At 41.3% G+C, this 18,120-nt stretch overlaps 1 protein-coding gene across 3 annotated transcripts in view; it reads right to left on the minus strand.

Annotated features, from left to right (window-relative positions):
• Positions 1 to 18,120, minus strand: part of kcnab1a (potassium voltage-gated channel, shaker-related subfamily, beta member 1 a) — a 117,534-nt gene that overhangs the window by 70,011 nt on the left and 29,403 nt on the right. For 2 of the 3 annotated variants that reach the window (XM_034114554.1, XM_034114553.1), the window contains exon 1: positions 4,772 to 5,403. The exons of the other annotated variant lie outside the window; for it this stretch is intronic. In XM_034114554.1, coding sequence (XP_033970445.1) covers positions 4,772 to 4,983 — 212 coding nt within the window. In that variant the 5' untranslated portion in view covers positions 4,984 to 5,403. Of the gene's footprint in view, positions 1 to 4,771; positions 5,404 to 18,120 lie in introns of those variants that run through there. 3 annotated transcript variants of the gene reach the window in all.

Raw genomic sequence — 18,120 nt, forward strand, 5'->3', positions numbered from 1 at the left:
TCACAACTGACTCAACTAAAGTGTGCAGCTTCTGATAAGATTAACTCTTGCAATGAATATGGCGTCCTCTACATATATTTTCCAGAAACATTATCTGAATATGTCTTTTAAATTACTCTTATCTAATGTAATGTAATGTAATTATCTCTGCCCACACATTTCTGCGTATGAAGCATATGACTAACACAACACAATAACACTCTGTATGTGACTGTCAGTCGCTGCATAGCGCTCTTCTTACTCCTAAATCCTGGATAAGCCGTAAACAAAATGGCATTAATAGTAAAGGAACCCCTGAACAGCCATCAGTTAAACACATGTAAGACTTACACACAAGCATCTAACAGCATTGTTTACTATTCATCAAATCATTGGTAAAATCAGGAACGGGATATTTTGCCCTACTTTGGAGCATCTCTTGTTCACGAGAACTGATACAACATGTTTTTAATCGCCTTATTTCATTAACCGAAGGGCATTTGGATTTTTCTTTTACTGACATGAGTTGCAGAGAAAATTCCCACGGGCCAAAGTTCCCAAACTAACATTTCCGCAACATCCTGGCACTCAGCTGACAGACAGTAAGCAAAATATTATTCAGGTTTCTTTTTGACCCGAGAGCTTCTAAAGACACAAACACAATCTGTTGGACACAACTCTGAGGAGAAAACTCTCACTATCCGAGTCTTCACCACACAGGATATCAAAGTGCTCTTCCTTAGCTATTACATACAGCTGTCGTGTAAAACTGAATTCTTGTGATTTCTCTAGATCTACAGAACTGTATCCATTTGTTGCTAGCAGGATTCAAGATTCAAAGCTTTTATTGTCCTTCGTACATAGCTACAGTGTAGTTATGTCGATGAAAATCTTAGGTCACAGGCTCCTCCAACAGTGCAACACAGTAAAACAGATCAAATAGTGCAAGTAAATACAATAAAATAGAATATAAGTAGTGCCATAAGAGTCTATATACAAGTGAGGCTGTGGCTCAGTGGATAGTGTGATGGACTTCGAATCAGGGGATAGCAAGTTTGAGTCCCACTGCAGTCAGCATGTCGTTGTGTCCCTGGGCAAGACACTTCACCCCAAATTGCTCCTGTGGGGATTGTCCACAGTACTGAATGTATGTAAGTCGCTTTGGATAAAAGCGTCTAACAAATGACATGTAATGTAATGATACATCATTTGTAAGTTGCAAACAGGTGAATGTTATGGATGTTCTTAGTTCAGGTGTTTAACAGTCTTATGGCCAGTGGAATGAAACTGTCCCTGAGTCTGGTGGTTTTAGTCCAATGGATGATTTGCTTTCAGCTCAGTTTCACATGCCAGGTGTAGCTGTGTTCATTTAATATTTGATCCTGGCATGTTTGTACTTTCTGCCCCTGCTACCCTGGGCTGTTGTTTCCAGCGCAGAGCGACGTGGCACCGTGCCAGCCGGCCTGCAGCTCTCATTACTGGTCAACCTGCATCACAGCACACTGACGTGACATATTGTCTAGACTCCTTCAGAGGCCAGGCGATATGTTACCTGTTGTAAGATGTACAGCTTTCTATTAGCCATGAACAGTGTTATGGTAATGCTAGCCAGGTGTTAAGATGTCATTTGTAATACTGGACAAAACATCACATGTTTGAATAATTTACAACAGTTTACTTTAGGGTCCTTAGCTTCGTTGTTAAACAATAAAGTAGATAAGTTTATGATTTCGTTCAAACACACACAGCAGTAAGTTGAGATACAGTTAGCCCATACTCTTATAAACACACTTAACTAAACAACGAAAACCAGATTACCAACACTGAAACCCCTGAGAACGTGACATCTACCAAAGGTTATATTTAAGAGAGGTTAATGCACATATTATCTTTTTATCCAGGTTAAAAATCAAAAGTCATCTTTTTTAATTAAATATTTTGACTGTGGATGAAAAATGCATTTGTCTCGCAACAAAATTATGCATCGTTAACCTATTTTAACATGAGTGTGAAAAGCACCCTCCTTTCATCAGAGCAGTCAGCAGAACATATGCAAGTCCTAAAATAAACCTGAAATGTGCAAAAAAGAGCAAGTCTGATGGGTCTAATTCCCCTGTATTCACACTGAGGAATAACACCATCAAATACAGAAGAGAAGAATACTTAGCACTACCTTCAGCGTGCAACTATATTGTCTCTATGCACACACAAGATGTCTTCACACACACACTCACACACACACACACACTGTTGTCTGATTTCACAGTGATCCGCTGAGCATCAGAAGAAAGTAACGTCACCATATTTTACGTAAGTTTCACGGCCCGAGGCCATGAGAGTCAAACACACACTAGTCAGCTGAGAACAACATTGCTGAGGTCAAATCCGACTCAGACGCTCTGCCCACACTGCAGAGCTGTCTCACCAAGCCAGAGAGAGAGAGAGAGAGAGAGAGATAGAGAGAGTTCAGAAATAAATTAAGTGTTAGGTGTGTGGGAGCAAAGCAGGAAAAACTCTACCATTCATGGCATTTGAACGCATCGGAGTTTGAGTAATTGAGAGCAAGAAACTGAGTGAGGTTTAAAGCTGCCCTATTCTGCTTTTGGGGATTTTCCTTTTCCTGTTGTGTGTGTGTTACGTGCCGTAGTGGGTGCTTGTGTGTGTGGGTGTTTGTGTGTCTCTCTCTCTTTCCCCCTGATTGTCTCCAGGTGCAGCCTCTCCCTCAGGTGCTCCCAATCCCCAATCAGGGCCTCCATAAAGGACCTGAGGAAGGCTCTCTCTCCTTGTCCTCTGGCTGCATGGTGTCTCTGTCTCTGTGTGAGACCTGTGTTTTGTTAATTATTAGGAGATGTACTCCAGTGTATATTTGTGTTTTAGTTTGCTTTGCAAGTTGGCTGGTGAGCCCTTTTTCTTTTGTCCATTAAAAGACCATCTTGTGGCTTCAGAGATCAGTTTCCTCTCCTTTTTCTCTCACTGGAGACGAGCCATACGCACTTTTATTCTGGCATCTAACCTAGAGCCTGTAGGAGAGGACTGGGCAGAAAGCGGGTCAAACTGAGGCGTGGTAAAGGGTTTTGCCTGTGCACTAGCACTCTGAACACCAGGAGTATCAACGTGGCCTTCACTAGGAGATACTGCTGCCACAGCCCCGGCCACCGTGCCAGGAGATTCCACTGAATCAGGCAGACTCAAAACCCCCTGCTCTATAGGTTTTAGTGCATGTAAAGGGTCTGCAGAGGCTACAATTCCTGTGTTCCCTACAGAGGGAGTTTCGCCTCCATTGGACTCCTTTGTTTACTTCTGGAACATAGTGACATCACTATTTAACCCACGCTTCTATTGGCTAGGGCTCCAACACATTGTACTATGGCTAAGGGGCGGGACATCTCTAAGCGGTTGACCAATCACATCAGAGCAGGCCAGCTAACCAATCAGAGCAGCCTGGGTTCTGGTTTCAGACAGAGGGTGAAAAGAGGTGGCTTTTCTTTTTTTTTTACATTAAAGCATGGAAACATCTTAAAGAGGACCTTTTCTGCTCATTTTCAGGATCATGTTTTTATTTTGCCTCTACAAAGCAAAAGTATGTGGCATACAGATATGTGAGAAGTGTAAATGAACTGTAGGGAGAAAGAAGGAAGGAGAGAGGAGACATTGATAGACAGAACAAACCAGTAGGAACTGTCAGTACATTTTAGCAGACAGCATTTTCTTTAGAAACCCAGACAGGTTTGCTTTAGACTCCCAGAGTAAATGAGCAGCTTCTGCACGAGTTGCTGAGACTGAGGATCAGATTTGCAATGTGTAGCGCACGCTCCCTGAAAACATACTGCAGGCTCGGCAGAAGGTGCTTCAGATGGTGCTGGCGAGAGTGGCTTTATGAAATTCCACAATATGACGGCAACAAAAGGCTCGCAAGTGGGGATCTTCAGGCAGCAAAAATATTCTGAGGCTTTCTGTACTTGGCTTTCTGATTGAGGCATCTCATTTCCACCTGCATTGATAGATTCTACAACCTTCACGTTTTCCTGGGGTCAAATTTGACTTAATGTTTTAATACCAGAAATATTTAATTGCAACAAAAATCACATGATTGATGATGATTTAATGCTACGTTCTTGTAATGGAATGGCTTGCTGCTGTTTTATTCAAATGTAAAGCATCTGTGGTTTATGTTACTTAGACTTTTTTTTTGTATTCAGCACCTGGGTGTCAATGAGGTCTATTGACCATTGATTTAAAAAAGAAAAAGGAATATATTTGTATTTCCGTTTTGGATTGAAGTTGGTTAAGAAGGCTTACCACAGAACTGGGTCATCATTTTTTATACTATATTAATGCTAAACTGTAAAAAGTTGCATGGTCAACGGGAAGACAACACGAGTTAAAGCACTACATAACACGTTTCTCTGGATTTAGCATAAGAAGAGCTTGAGCAATATGATTAAAATATGTATTCAAATGGATGGTTTCTGATAAATGTTTCATCAAACAATGACACTATGATAAAAGGGTCTTTCTAGCGGGAGTGTCCGTCTTTGAAAGATTTCAAAAAAGTGCACAACAAAAGCGTTAAGTTGAACATCACAAGTGTGTCAGCAACTCAACTATACTGTATAATGAAATATTGAGCGTCGTAATTAAATAATCATGAAGGCGTAGCGGCTGTGCTGGAGTGGAAGTATAGAAAGAAACACGAGAAGCATGGCAGCCAAACAAACATGTGCAGGAAAAACAAACTGTCTTTTCAAGAAACCTACAACTGAGCACACACTCCTCACTGACACACACACACCTGTACTTCATGCCCGTGTGTTTCCCCGTGGACTCCTTGAGAGAGATGTGGCGGGGGGCGAAGGATCCGAAGCTGCGGGCGATGATGGCCACGGTGCGGAACTTGGCCCGGGCTTGGTTCACCACGTTGGGGCTGGAGGCGCTCTGCTTGCCGTGGTCTCCTCCATTCCCCCTCTTCAGGTTGTGGTCCGTGCAGGCGATGGACACCTGCATGGCTGAGCTTTAGTCGGGGGGGGGGACGCAAGAAGAAAAAGTACAAATGGGACCACGGAGGAGGGGAGATGAAGTCTGGTGGTGGAGGTCTTTGAGTAAAAGGAAGGGGAAAGTGACACAGAAGGAGAGGAGACAAAGTCAGGTGGTGGAGGTCTTTGTTTTTGAATGTCTTGATTCAGCGTCTCGTCCTCTTCAAAGTCAGTGTTTCGGCAGTTTGCAGTTATTTCTTGAAGATCGATTAAGTCGTTAGTTCCTCGCTTCCAGAAGCAGTCTCTCCATTTGCATCACTTTGTTCTAAAGCTGCAAAATGTGTCTTTGTCCTCTCATTTAAAGGCTTTCCTTGTAGAAGAGATGAAGGCAGGGAACAGATCAACCATCAAAAGCACGAGAAGAACAAAAGACTCCTCTGTTCTTTGAGGGATCCCACAATGTATTTCCCTTTCGCGGCTCCTGTGTCCTGTTCGCTGATGCAGAGCTCGGGGGATTTTTCTCAGCTGCAGAATCACAAACGGAGCAGCTGGGGAGAGCAGAGGGATGCAGCGTGAGAGAGAGGGAGGGAGGGAGAGAGAGAGAGAGAGAGAGAGAGAGAGAGAGAGAGAGAGAGAGAGAGGAGAGAGAGAGAGGAGAGATGAGGAGAGAGAGAAGAAGCGATGAGAGAGATAGAGGAGAGAGAGAGAGAGAGAGAGAGAGAGAGAGAGAGAGAGAGAGAGAGAGATGCAACCCAGGCTCTCCCTGCATGCTCTGTGGGAGGAGAGGATAGCGAACGAGAGAGAGGGGGGGAGTGAGGGAGGAGGAGACAGGGTCAGAAAAGGGATAAGGAGACAAGGCAGAGAGGAAGCAAGGAGAGGAGTCACGCTCAGGATCCTGCACCTGCAATCAGCACTTTTTCGGCGTCTTGTCACTTCATCTCCTCTCCTCTTCTTCAGTTTCTTCCTCTTCTGTCTGCTGTACTGTATAAGCGTGTCACTAATGTGCATGCGCCCCAGTTTCACCCCCCTTGTCTCACCCCTCTCCCCTCTTCTCTTCTGCGTCTCCCTCGCTCTCCGCTATTTGTTCTCTCTCCCGATATTTGGATGCTCTTTTCTTGTTTTGATATTTCCTGTTTTTCTTTTTGATTTTCTCAGCAGTGCAGATACTTTAGCCGACAGCGCACCTTCAGGGATCTGAGAGGCACGTAACGCAACACACACTCTCTCTCTCTCTTTCTCTCTCTCTCTCTGTAGCTCCGACTACTTGTCTCACCTGTCAACTATATTTGAAGGTTTCATCCTTTCTAATATCATCCATCCACTCCTTTATTCCCTCTGCGTTTGACACACTATTCTCACAATGTTTGATTTTCTGGAACAGTACACAAGTAACAAATGTGTTTTGGCTCCATGTCCTTCAGCTGTTAAATCCTGCAAAAAAATGTTCACTTGCTTTAAAGAAAACATCTTCTGGTAATTTTCAGGTTCATATCTGTATGTAGTGTCTCTACTGTGACATGTCTCCATTCTTTAATGTTCAAAAAGGTCTTTATTTTGCTCATACTGCCTGTGCTGCAGCACCTCTTTTCACCCTCTGTCTGAAACCAGAGCCCAGTCTGCTCTGATTGGTTAGCTGGCCGGCTCTGTTGTGATTGGTCAACTGTTTAATCACGTACAATTTGTTGGACATTAGCCAATAGAAGCCTGAGTGTTCCATAGTGATGTCACTTTGTTCCTAACCAACAATGGTATTCTTTGTTTTCCCCCAGTTTTCCCCCCTGGAATAGTCCACAAGAAACAATATCAGCTGTTCAAGGTGGGGTATGTCATTTTGGAGAAACCAGCTCGAGTGCGCTAGAATTTGAAAGTACACAACCGGAAAAAATCTGCCCCTTCCTTCAGACTTCCTTACAGAGCCCCTCCTCCAACACACACGAACACACACATGACCAATGAGGGCACGAGATAAGTTTGTGCACAGATGGAAGGCTGACAGGCAGGTAGGCCATCCAGTTATTTTAGCCTGGCCGGCTCAGATGATTGGTTGTGCTTTTTACAGTACTACGGCTTCCACAGATGACATTTTTTGTATGTATTTATTGTCAAAGCATTTAATGTATTCATTGCTATCGGGATGTTAACCTGTTACGCACGGCCCCCCCGGTACCGGGCGGATAAACGCGTCATTTGCAGGAAACAACGTCTAAGGAATCTTAATATTTAATAAAACTATGAATGTTTTATATCCATGTAACGGGAAGAAACTCAGCTAACTGATCTTTTTAATTTTTTTTCTCCAAAAAACCCCCACAATGCTAGCACTCAGCCTCTGAATTAGCCACGAGCGAAAAAATTTAACCTAAAACGGCATTTAAACTCACTCTAACTCCCTTATTACTTATCCTAGATGCACAACCAACCACTCGTTTTTGGTGTCCTGGAGACACTGAATCTAATGGTGCCCTCAACACTCAGTGATAATCATTTGCGACGCTATAAACGAAAGCGTACATCCTAACATGTGGAGCTAAGTAGCTAGAAACGCTAACATGGCTTACCTTGGTCAAAACTGGTCTTCAATGGCATTAAAACGATAAAAAAACGATGCTGCAGTTAATCCATAGGTTCATCCAATGTATCTGTGCCCTCTTTGAAATTATTTCTGATAATCCATAAGCAATACAACTGCTTTTTTGTTTCCAAATGCCAGAGCTAGAATGTAGCTCCACTCTGCTGGACATTTATGCCCCTTTCACACCAGCGCTTTTCCAGCTCCTGCTGGGAGCTAGAGCCTGAAAAGCGCCGGTTTTTCCTGTTCACACCGCAGCGGCGGCGCGTCATAGCTCCGGAATGCGGTTCACTTCCAGCTCCAAAAAGTTGTCGGTCCAGAGGCAAGAGCTTCGGAGCTATGACGCGGCGTCTCTTACGTCGAGGCGTGCAGGAAACCTTACTTTGACCATCCGTTCGCTGTTATTGATCATTGTGGAGAGCAGGCAGACGTTTTGTTTGTTATTATAGCAGCTATCGGATGGAATTAATACATGGGCTGTACAGGTTGTCATGTCCGACTATCACAAGTAGAATCATAATGAAAAATACGCCGGTAAAAAGGGCCTGGAGAAAACGGCTTAGCAAGTAGTCAGTTTAGCTTCGGTTGCTATGCTAACATCACCCATGTTATACCAGAGAAACTTTCATAACAGCGTTGTGATGCCAAACAGCGTCAATTCAGACTGACACCAAACAGCGTCAATTCAGACTGACACACATTCACTTAAGGGGAACTGGGGATATGTATCAGCTGCTTGTGTGACAGTCAGACAGTGAATACTTTAGAGCCGTGTGAGCTAACGGGAGAATACACTCCCGTTGAAGAGCAGCAGCACTGCAGCGGTCGGTAAATGCCGCTGAAACACATTAATAAACAATGAACCACGGCACTCTGGAGAAAAGTATAAGGTTGGAGAAGTCGTTATTTAATTTAATCTGGCTTCGTATGATTAAAAGCAACACGATCGTCGACCCGACGCAGTCCCCGGCCCGTTGTTGTTGTGGGAGAAAATCTCTCGGCAGCTCTGGGCGGTGTGAACAGAGCGGGAGCTGAAAAGGGAAACCGGAGCTGAACCAGAAAAGCTCTCGCTAGGAGCTAGAGAGGGAAAAGCGCTGGTGTGAAAGCCGCATTACATGCGCGCAGCCCCCACCTTTTCTCTTCACAATGAGTGTGTGTGTGGGCCTCCCCCTTCGATTCTATTGGCTCTAACGGTCAGAAAGAGGTGTCAACCAAACAAATCGACCAAGGGGGGCCAGAGATATGGAAAGAAAAACATTTTCACCCAAATCACCTCAAAGGTGGAGTGGTTTTGGCTAAATCTCTCTAAAAAGGTCAAATGTCACTTGTTTTGCATCAATCTTGATACAGGGTACTTATTATATGTTGTACTTTGGATTCCTAAAGCTTTTAGTCTACTAACCCATCATCCAAGGGTAGTTTTCACTATCTGTAAAAAAGAATTTTTGGACGGACACTATAATTTACAGTTTTTTACTATGTAAAATCTGAATTTTCTTTAAAATAAAAACATTTATATTGATTCTGACACTTCTACATCCAACTCACAGATGTAACCTTGCTTTGATAAAAGAAATTATTCATATAACCCTTTTAGAAGTTAAGTTGTAGTAATTTGTTTTGGGCATGTCATTTTCGAGCCTGAAACATGAAAAACAGGCTTGGTGCTTAACAGGTTAAGAGCATTCCATGGAATATAACAAAAAGTGTATCTGAAATAAATTACATACCCCACCTTTAAATCCTCCCAAAATAACTGACAAAACGTTTGGAATTCACTACAAAAAGAAAGCATGTCTACTGTGAAAGGTACATTTAATTAGTCTTATTTTGTGCATGTTTCTGTATGTGAACCAGGGTTGGGAGAGTTACTTTAAAAAGAATATCTGTTAAAATTACTACTAGTTACAAAGAAATGTAATCGGTAACTTAATCTGAGAATCACAATATAAAAGTATTTCTTTTTTAGACATGAAACCTGGTATAATCTTTTTTTATGTAAGGGAATACAGTCACCGTTATCCTGATTACGTGATCCCATTACATGTAATCCATTACTTCCAAAGCCTGATGTGAACACATACATCGATCATCATTATGCAGCAGCTACAGTACTGTATGTGCAAGTCCAAAACATATATTTGCTGACATTAAAGTAATTTTTTCCCTTAATCCCCTCACACACTGTAAAAACAACCCCCACAGGCAGCTACAAATCAAAGCAACGAGAGGAGGATGGACGAGATGGGGGAGGTGTGCAGAGATTGAAATCAAGAGAAAGGAAAAACAGTGAAAACAGCTGGAGAGCAGTAAGAGCTGAGGAGAGAGACTTAGTGCTGCTGTGATGCTGATAAAAGCATACAAGTGTCTACCTGGATATGAATGATGTGTGTGTGTGTGTGTGTGTGTGTGTGTGTGTGTGTGTGTGTGTGTGTGTGTGTGTGTGTGTGTGTGTGTGTGTGTGTGTGTGTGTGTGTGTGTGTGTGTGTGTGTGTGTGTGTGTGTGTGTGTGTACAGAGTAAGGTGTTAATGTTGTGTGCTTTACAGTTTTTATATAAGGGGTGTCAAGTGGAGGTAAATGGAGCATTATGCTGCAGGGTGTGTGTGTGTGTGCGTGCGTGCGTGCGTGCGTGCGTGCGTGCGTGCGTACACATGTGGTTTAAATGTCAGGACTGTAGTGTTTATACATGGAACTGATTTGACAGGATAATCAAACCATATTTCTGGACAAAACATTGAAATAGTTTGTGTTAGGTATCTACATTGTCAGCAGATGCTTTTACTGTAACAGCTCATAATTGTCTAACATCAACACATAATTGAAAGAATCTGAATGGAAGAGGATATTGACACTGCAACACTAGCAGCTGTTCTGGGGGTGGGAGGCACAGAGCCAAGCAAATACATGTAGATTACATGGAAAATATGTATTTTCATCACTTCACACAATGTGAGTCACATGCACATCTGTTTGTTAGTTCCATACAATCGTTCTCGGTATTGTTTTGAATTATTAGAATATAATAGTTTGAGGTCAAATAAATATATGATGGATTCAACCACGTTACAAACCTCAATACAAATTGCTCCTGCTTCTAAATGACCTTGTCGCTCTGCAGTCACTCAATGAGAGTCTTGTGGAGTACAGATACTAACCGAGGCCAGAACTGCCTGTTGAGGCAATTCATTAAATCTAACTGTGACTGAACAGCAGTGTGTTTTTCCACTGCTGTATTTCATCTATTTAATTTCAACAGCACACAGGCTCAATCCTGCAATGAGCCTTTTAATCAGCTTTCATCTATGCCCCTCTATAAACCACTCAACAAAAACAGAGACTTTAACAAGAACGTACAGGACATCCGATTGTTTGTAATGCAATATACAGTGCAGTGTTGTTTAGAAAAACAATTTCAGTCCTCTAGAAATGAACTCTTCATATAATCTCAAGCCCTCCTGTCCAATCTTTCCCCCTTTATTGCCAAGATGTACAAAGTCTCAAATCAATTTCAAACCTAAAAGAAAAGCTGTACTCGAGCAGCTCACTCGAGACTGATTGCGTCCCACTCCTCAGGGGAACAGCAGATTCCCAACCACATGGAATTGAAGCCGGGTTAAATCATCTTTCCTCTAATGAGGAGATGAAACGTGCCGAGTGAAAAAGGGCTGCGGTTGCAAAGTGTGTTACTGTCCTGGAGCACCACATCAGTCTCCATCCATCAGTGTCAGAAGCTGCAGGATGAAATGTGTGTGGTAAACAGGGGCGCAGAGGCATGACAGGGGGGGGGGGGCGCGAGAGACCAGGAGGAAAACATTTTAAAAGAAAGAAAATCATAATTTGAAAGATTATTGATTCGAAAATAATATGATACAGTACAGTACAAGTACGTCTGGGTCTCTGTGTTTCATTCAAGCACGGCTCTGTGTGTGTGTGTAACGAGCCATTTTGTGTGCGTGCGAGAGAGAGAGAGAGAGAGAGAGAGAGAGAGAGAGAGAGAGAGAGAGAGAGAGAGAGAGAGAGAGAGAGAGAGAGAGAGAGAGAGAGAGAGAGAGAGAGAGAGAGAGAGAGAGAACCGGTACCGGAGATCGTTGTTGTTAGCTTCTGGTGCTAGCGAGCTAGTGGCCGGGTCTCAAACGTTTTGGTCACGATTAATGCAAACAATTATTTCCGAGGCACACGTTTATATGATCATTATAGTTATTAAAAAATAAGAGAATAAATTAAAAACAGGTATGAAATACTATATGACAGTAAAAAATGAATAAAGTTTGAAAGGGGAGTGATTTGTAAAATATCCATAAAGAAAAAGGAAATCTGTTTCCAGTTCTGTTTCAAATGGGTGTTGAGAGAGGTATCCATAGATGTCTTCATTTTGCTCTCAAAGTGCACCAGATTGATGCTTTTAACTTCAATATTTAAAAAAAATTCTTCCCGGGGGAGCATGCCCCAGGTACATTAATGGGAAACCCTAAATGTTTGAGCACCCTCTATGAAACGTCAAGCTACCCCACAGCACCCCCAAAATAAATCTCTGGCGCCGCCACTGAGCCTGCAACCCCGTTTTGAAGAAATGTGCAGTGCAAGACAGGCTCATTGCAGACACTAATGCTGCGATAAGACACACTTTTCTGCCAGATTGCAAAGTGGCAAAGTATAATAACTTATTGTTCTAGCAAAGGGATTGCACAGTTGTATTATGTATTTATTTTTTAACATATAATTACCATATAATGCTAAGTGTGTGAAGGATGTGTGCAGCTATAAACTTTAGTTAATGAAACTAAGTCAGAGTCAGTGAACACTGGTACATTTTAAAACAGCGGTTGCTATCAATAATCTACTAAACCTCATTATACCAACCATTAGCTGCCTTTAGCTTAGCGGTGGCGACATGAAGTCATGTGACTGTGATGTGGTTCCTTTATAGCCTAACATTAGCTTTTTAATTATGAAAAAATCATAAAGTGTTTTTGTGAATACTTGATTCTTTACATCTTGGGGCTTCCGGCTCTGCCTCGTAAAACTCAAACTAATGCAGCAGTCATCCTGATAAAGATTTGTTTCATGCTGTTATGATAATTATGCCCCTATTAGTATGAATTCAGGTTATACATATCTGATGCCCCTTTCATAATTATTCTGATATCATCTTGTTTTTGTTTTCCCTGCAACCGCCCCAAAATAAGCAACAATCATAACTCTTAATGGTTAACGACTGTGCCCTACTTCTGCACCTGTGTGTGTGTGTGTGTGTGTGTGTGTGTGTGTGTGTGTGTGTGTGTGTGTGTGTGTGTGTGTGTGTGTGTGTTTTTGTTTTCTACTTCATTCTGGGTCATGAGCTTCGTCAGCAAAAAGCCCACACACACACTACATATTGTAATCCCCATGAGATGCCCCACATCTGTGTGTATGTCTGTTTGTTTGTAAAAAGTGTGACATTTTTAGGGCTTTTTCCCTTTATCATTTAGTAGTAGATGAAGGTAAACAGGATGGGTGAGAGAGGGGACACCATGCAGCAAAAGCCAAGGGTCATATTCAAACCAGGGCTAACGGGATTCTCTTTGAACATATTTTCTATGATGTAAACATATATATATATATATATATTGCATATTAAAATACAAAAGGTGACAAATTGCATGTTGTAGTGCTGCTTGTGCTGTTTTTGTCCCAAGAAAAATATATTAAGTAATGTGATGGGCCTTTCCTACTCATCCAAAAACAAATGTAATATGACTTTATGTACCTTTCACTGCTTTGAAATTTATTATTTTTTGTTTTTGTTTTAAATATATACATTTAGATTTTTACAGACTTGTGCTGTGTCTTGAATTTAGCCATCATGAATTTTGATCTTCACAAATAAAAAAGATATTCAAAAAGGTTTTTTCCACAGCTGACGTTAAATTGACCGGACTTCTTTCTGCGGATTGATATGAGTGCACAAAGTCCCTCGTTCCTCCTTATCAACGTTCTACTCTCCTTAGCAACGGTCTGTTAGCGAAAAATAACAACCTCTGGAATGTCCAAATAGACCAATCAGAATCGAGTATTCAACTAGGTAATGTAATCGGGCACTATATCATGATCACGGTTTAAAAAACAACAATAACAATCTCCTTGAAACAGGAAACAAAGCTGTCTCCATGAGTGTAATTGTTTGCCGATTTAGGCATCCACCTCGTCCAAACAACATCCCCCTAACTTCTCCTTTTTTATATCTAATCTAATAATATTTATAATCATACTGCCAAAAGCATGTTGTTTTGCTCAAATGAATGATGATGTGAACAGTCTCACATTGGGTGTGCACAAACAGTGTTTAAATCCCATCCAGTACTCAAGGCCAAAAGACATAAGACTGTTTTAGACCCCTGGAGAGGCTGGGAATAATCTGCTTTCCGAAAAATAGCTTAAAGTGCAAAAACAATGATTTCCCTAAACACCAGTTACAACATAGTCTTCAACCGTCTGTTGCTCCAAATTATCTAAATTATTCCTGACAGAATACAAAATTAGACTGCTTTACCTCGTTCACAGGAAACTGTTTAACTTCTCCTCACCAGATAAATTCTAACTGTGACTATTAAATATTGTTTTTAAAAGGAATGAAAAACGTTTTTAAAAAGAAATTACACAACTATGTGTGTTTGTGGAGAAAACATAATTACATAAAAGGCTTTTTGAAGAGCAAAAGGACAATTCAGCCTGTTGTTTCCGAGGGAAATGTAAACGTATCATGAAACCCACGTATACACAGAGAATCTTTACATGCTTCCAGCCATATCTCAGGTCACAGGTCGAGGGGCAGAAAGACAAAGAAAGAGGGACCGTATCATGTATCATAAGTCAATCATATACATTAAATTCCATACGAGCAGCATTTTCATTTCACCCCTCAATGCAGACAGGCTAATCACGATAAAGAAAGATGGCAACTTTCTTATTCCTGCTTTTTTAAACTGCAGTATGTGCTCATATGTTTCATGTTAGGCTACTGCCTGAAAATGCTTAACGAAAGGCAGGTTTTCCTATAAATAAAACCATTTTTGATCCTAAATATCTTGGTTTCTAAGGTCACAATGTTCTGTTGTCTTGCGTAATACACTCGAGTAAAAAACATCTTAATGATGTTTTGTTTTTTTCTTGGATTTATTTGCATTGCTTTTGATAGAGGTAATCCAAAAGTAACTTTAAGAAACCCGGTTATGTTACTTGTTGCATTTACATGTAACTTGTTAGTGTAACAGAATACATTTGTTTAAGTAACCCTCCACGGTCGTGACATTTTGACCTTTATTGTCTTCAGCAGCTCTCCTGAGCCTAATAACTGTCTGTAATCTAACACTCCTCTGAGAACAATGTCTAATGGATCGACTAAATGGATACACTGGGGATTATGAACCAGTGGTGACCTCTGTGTTTGTGTGCGTGTGTGTGTGCGGGTAAATCTTCAGTTGAACTTGTTCGCAGTAGAGGGATTAATATTTTTACATATTACTAGAAAGTCTCTATTGCTTTGGCATGATTAGGGCACTTTTTTATTTTTAAATTAATCCGAGATCAACAAGCTAACCGATCAGAGCAGACTGGGCTCTGGTTTCAGACAGAGGGTGAAAAGAGGTGCTGCAGCACAGGCAGTATTAGAAAAATAAATACCTTTTTGAACATTAAAGCATGGAAACATGTCACAGTAGAGACACAAAATACTAATATGAATGTGAAAATGATCATTATTACAGGGTATATGCAGGAATCCTGAAGTCAAATGTAATCCCTTTTAAGACCTTTTTTAAGACCCTTTCCATACATTTTAAGACCTCATCGCCACTTCGAGTTTTAACCGGTTACATTGGCGACACACTTTACCTTACATTTACTATATACAGTATTGGTCCTTCCTCCTTATCTTCCAACCATTTGGACGCAAACTTGCATTTCCCCATAACGATGTTGTTTAACAACCGGCGTAAACGGACCTTCGCGCGCTATCAAGCAGTGAGCGTGCGATGTCCTGTTCAGATGACGTCAAATCCAACGGGATGCCATAAATAAACTACACAGAATCACACTACACACCTACGCAATGATTACATTCAGGCAGACTGTAGAATACAACCTCAATTGGACATTTAATACCTTGGAAAATGCCGTTTAATACTTTTTAAGACCCCGCAGACACCCTGTATTATGCCCTCTGTAAGTATCATTTGTTGCAATGTTGGAGGAGCTTGAGATAGAAGATTTTCATAACCAAAACTACGCTGTAGCCTTTGTGCATATGAAGCCTTTGAATCCTTTTAAAAATGTTGGGGAGCGGGCATGTGTGGGGTAGAGAAACTTATTTGCGATGTTAGCCTTTGCAGACCATTTACATGCACAACAACCTATTGAAACACAGGAAAGGGAAAACCCTAAACGCATAATAAGGCCCCCTAAAAGATAGAAGTTAAATCTCTTGACCCTTCACCTCCTGCACTTGTTCGGTGTATTTTCAAAGGTAAGTATTGTAATTGACTTGTGGTGGCAAATACAAGAAAAACGAAAACAATAAGGCGAGTCAAATGCAATTGTGAAGCTCAGAGATTGGTCATTAAAATCACTTTACAACCCACCTAGGCCAACATGTGCTTCAGTGAAACAGACCGCCACAGTGAGGAGATGGAGGAGGGGGTTCTCATTGGAGACCCCGCTCATATATATATCTTCATGTTCTACTTCATGATTGACGTTAGCATGACCTCAGGGCCAAGGCTAATCACTGCAATACGCTCAGGGCTGTCATATCCTTGACCCCGCTTCAATGTGTAAAACACTTAAACGATAGAAATGACAAAGGAATAAATCCCCGGGACTTATGTACGACATTCAGTTCATGCACACATTTCACAATCACACAAGGCCCTGCTAATATTCAATAACTGCAAAGGAAATTAAATCCACACACGCTCCTTATGAGCTCTCCCCAAGATGATTGCGATCCTTTATATAACATTGCAATATGCTGCTGCTTGTGGTGTACATTTGCCATAGAAACATAGGTACTGAAAGGGTACATACAATTTATTCTGTAGAATAATTGATGTATATAAATATCTGTAGGCTGAAGAGATTTGTATTCTCTGACATAAAATACGGCAGTAAATACCCTACGGTGAATTTAAATCTAAATGAGACCAGAGTGATACTGAACGTTGAGATTATTTCTGCAATGATCCAAAATCCAATGGAAAATCCCATAGCATTTTTTAATACTGTATATCTTATATATATCTTTCTTGTTGTATGTATACAGTGTATTATCTATTTTTAACTCATGCATTGCCTTGTTAAGAGGCTGCTGTTTCCCAAAACTGGAATTAAGAAAGTATTTCATATCTAATCTAATAGACTTAATTCCAAAGTGCTTTAAAACACACTGAAATATGTTGCATATTATAAACCTTACACTTGCATACCATTAGTTTTCTTTATATCCCCAGGTTTGTCACCATGGCAATATCTGTGCGAAGAGACAAATATGCTGTAAGTACCATATGTCTGAACAGAAATGTTTTGCAGTAAATAAAAGCAAAAAGGACCTTGCTAAAATGTGCCTGCAAGCAAGACACTGTGTGTGTGTGTGTGTGTGTGTGTGTGTGTGTGTGTGTATGTGTGTGTGTGTGTGTGTGTGTGTGTGTGTGTGTGTGTGTGTGTGTGTGTGTGTGTGTGTGTGTGTGTGTGTGTGTGCTGAAGCTTTACACTAACTACCACTGCACCTCAAGTCATGGCCATTCAAGGTCACGGCTGTAAATATGAGTGAGGGAGTTTCTCTCACTCACTGCCTGAAACGCTGAGTCCTTTGTTTACTTCAGGAACATAGTGACCTCACTATGGAACACTTGTGCTTCTATTGGCTAGCGCTCCAACACATTGAACGTGATAGGCTAAGGGGCGGGACATATCTAAACGCTTGACCAATCACAAAAGAGCCGGCCAGCTAACCAATCAGAGCAGACAGGGCTCTGGTTTCGGACAGAGGGTGAAAAGAGGTGCTGCAGCACAGGCAGTATGAGAACAATAAAGAGCTTTTTGAACATTAAAGCAGGGAGACACAGTAGAGGAACTAAAGACTAATATGAAACCTGAAAATGAGCTGAATGTCGTCTCTAAATGATGGATCTACAAAATAACTTCTGAGAACAAAGTTGAACGGCAGAACTTTTTCTGAAACTTTTCTCCTTTGCACCTTAATGCGTGACATAATAAGGTTGTTCTCAAACGTTGAACCACGTAATAAGCACCGCCTACACCACCTGCACCACAATTAGCTGTTTGTTGCAGAGAGCAGTGTTCCTGGCTGCTAGAGAGTCTCCAGATATGGACACTCGATAGTGAAGAGTGGTAACAACGAGAGGGAATCGTCATCTCAGTAAAAGCATTGCTATGGAAACGGTATGGAGGCGTTGTGTGTGGGAAATAGCAGCAATAAAATAACACCAGGCAGGAGAAAAAGATGCCAGATGGCAACCAGGAAGCATCTGGAGGAGCGAATAAACATATATACCGGTTACCTTGGAGAAGAGAAGTATATAATACAATCAAACTGGATGTTGAAG

The sequence above is a fragment of the Trematomus bernacchii genome, unplaced genomic scaffold (assembly GCF_902827165.1).
Source record: "Trematomus bernacchii unplaced genomic scaffold, fTreBer1.1, whole genome shotgun sequence".
NCBI classification, from domain to species: domain Eukaryota; kingdom Metazoa; phylum Chordata; class Actinopteri; order Perciformes; family Nototheniidae; genus Trematomus; species Trematomus bernacchii.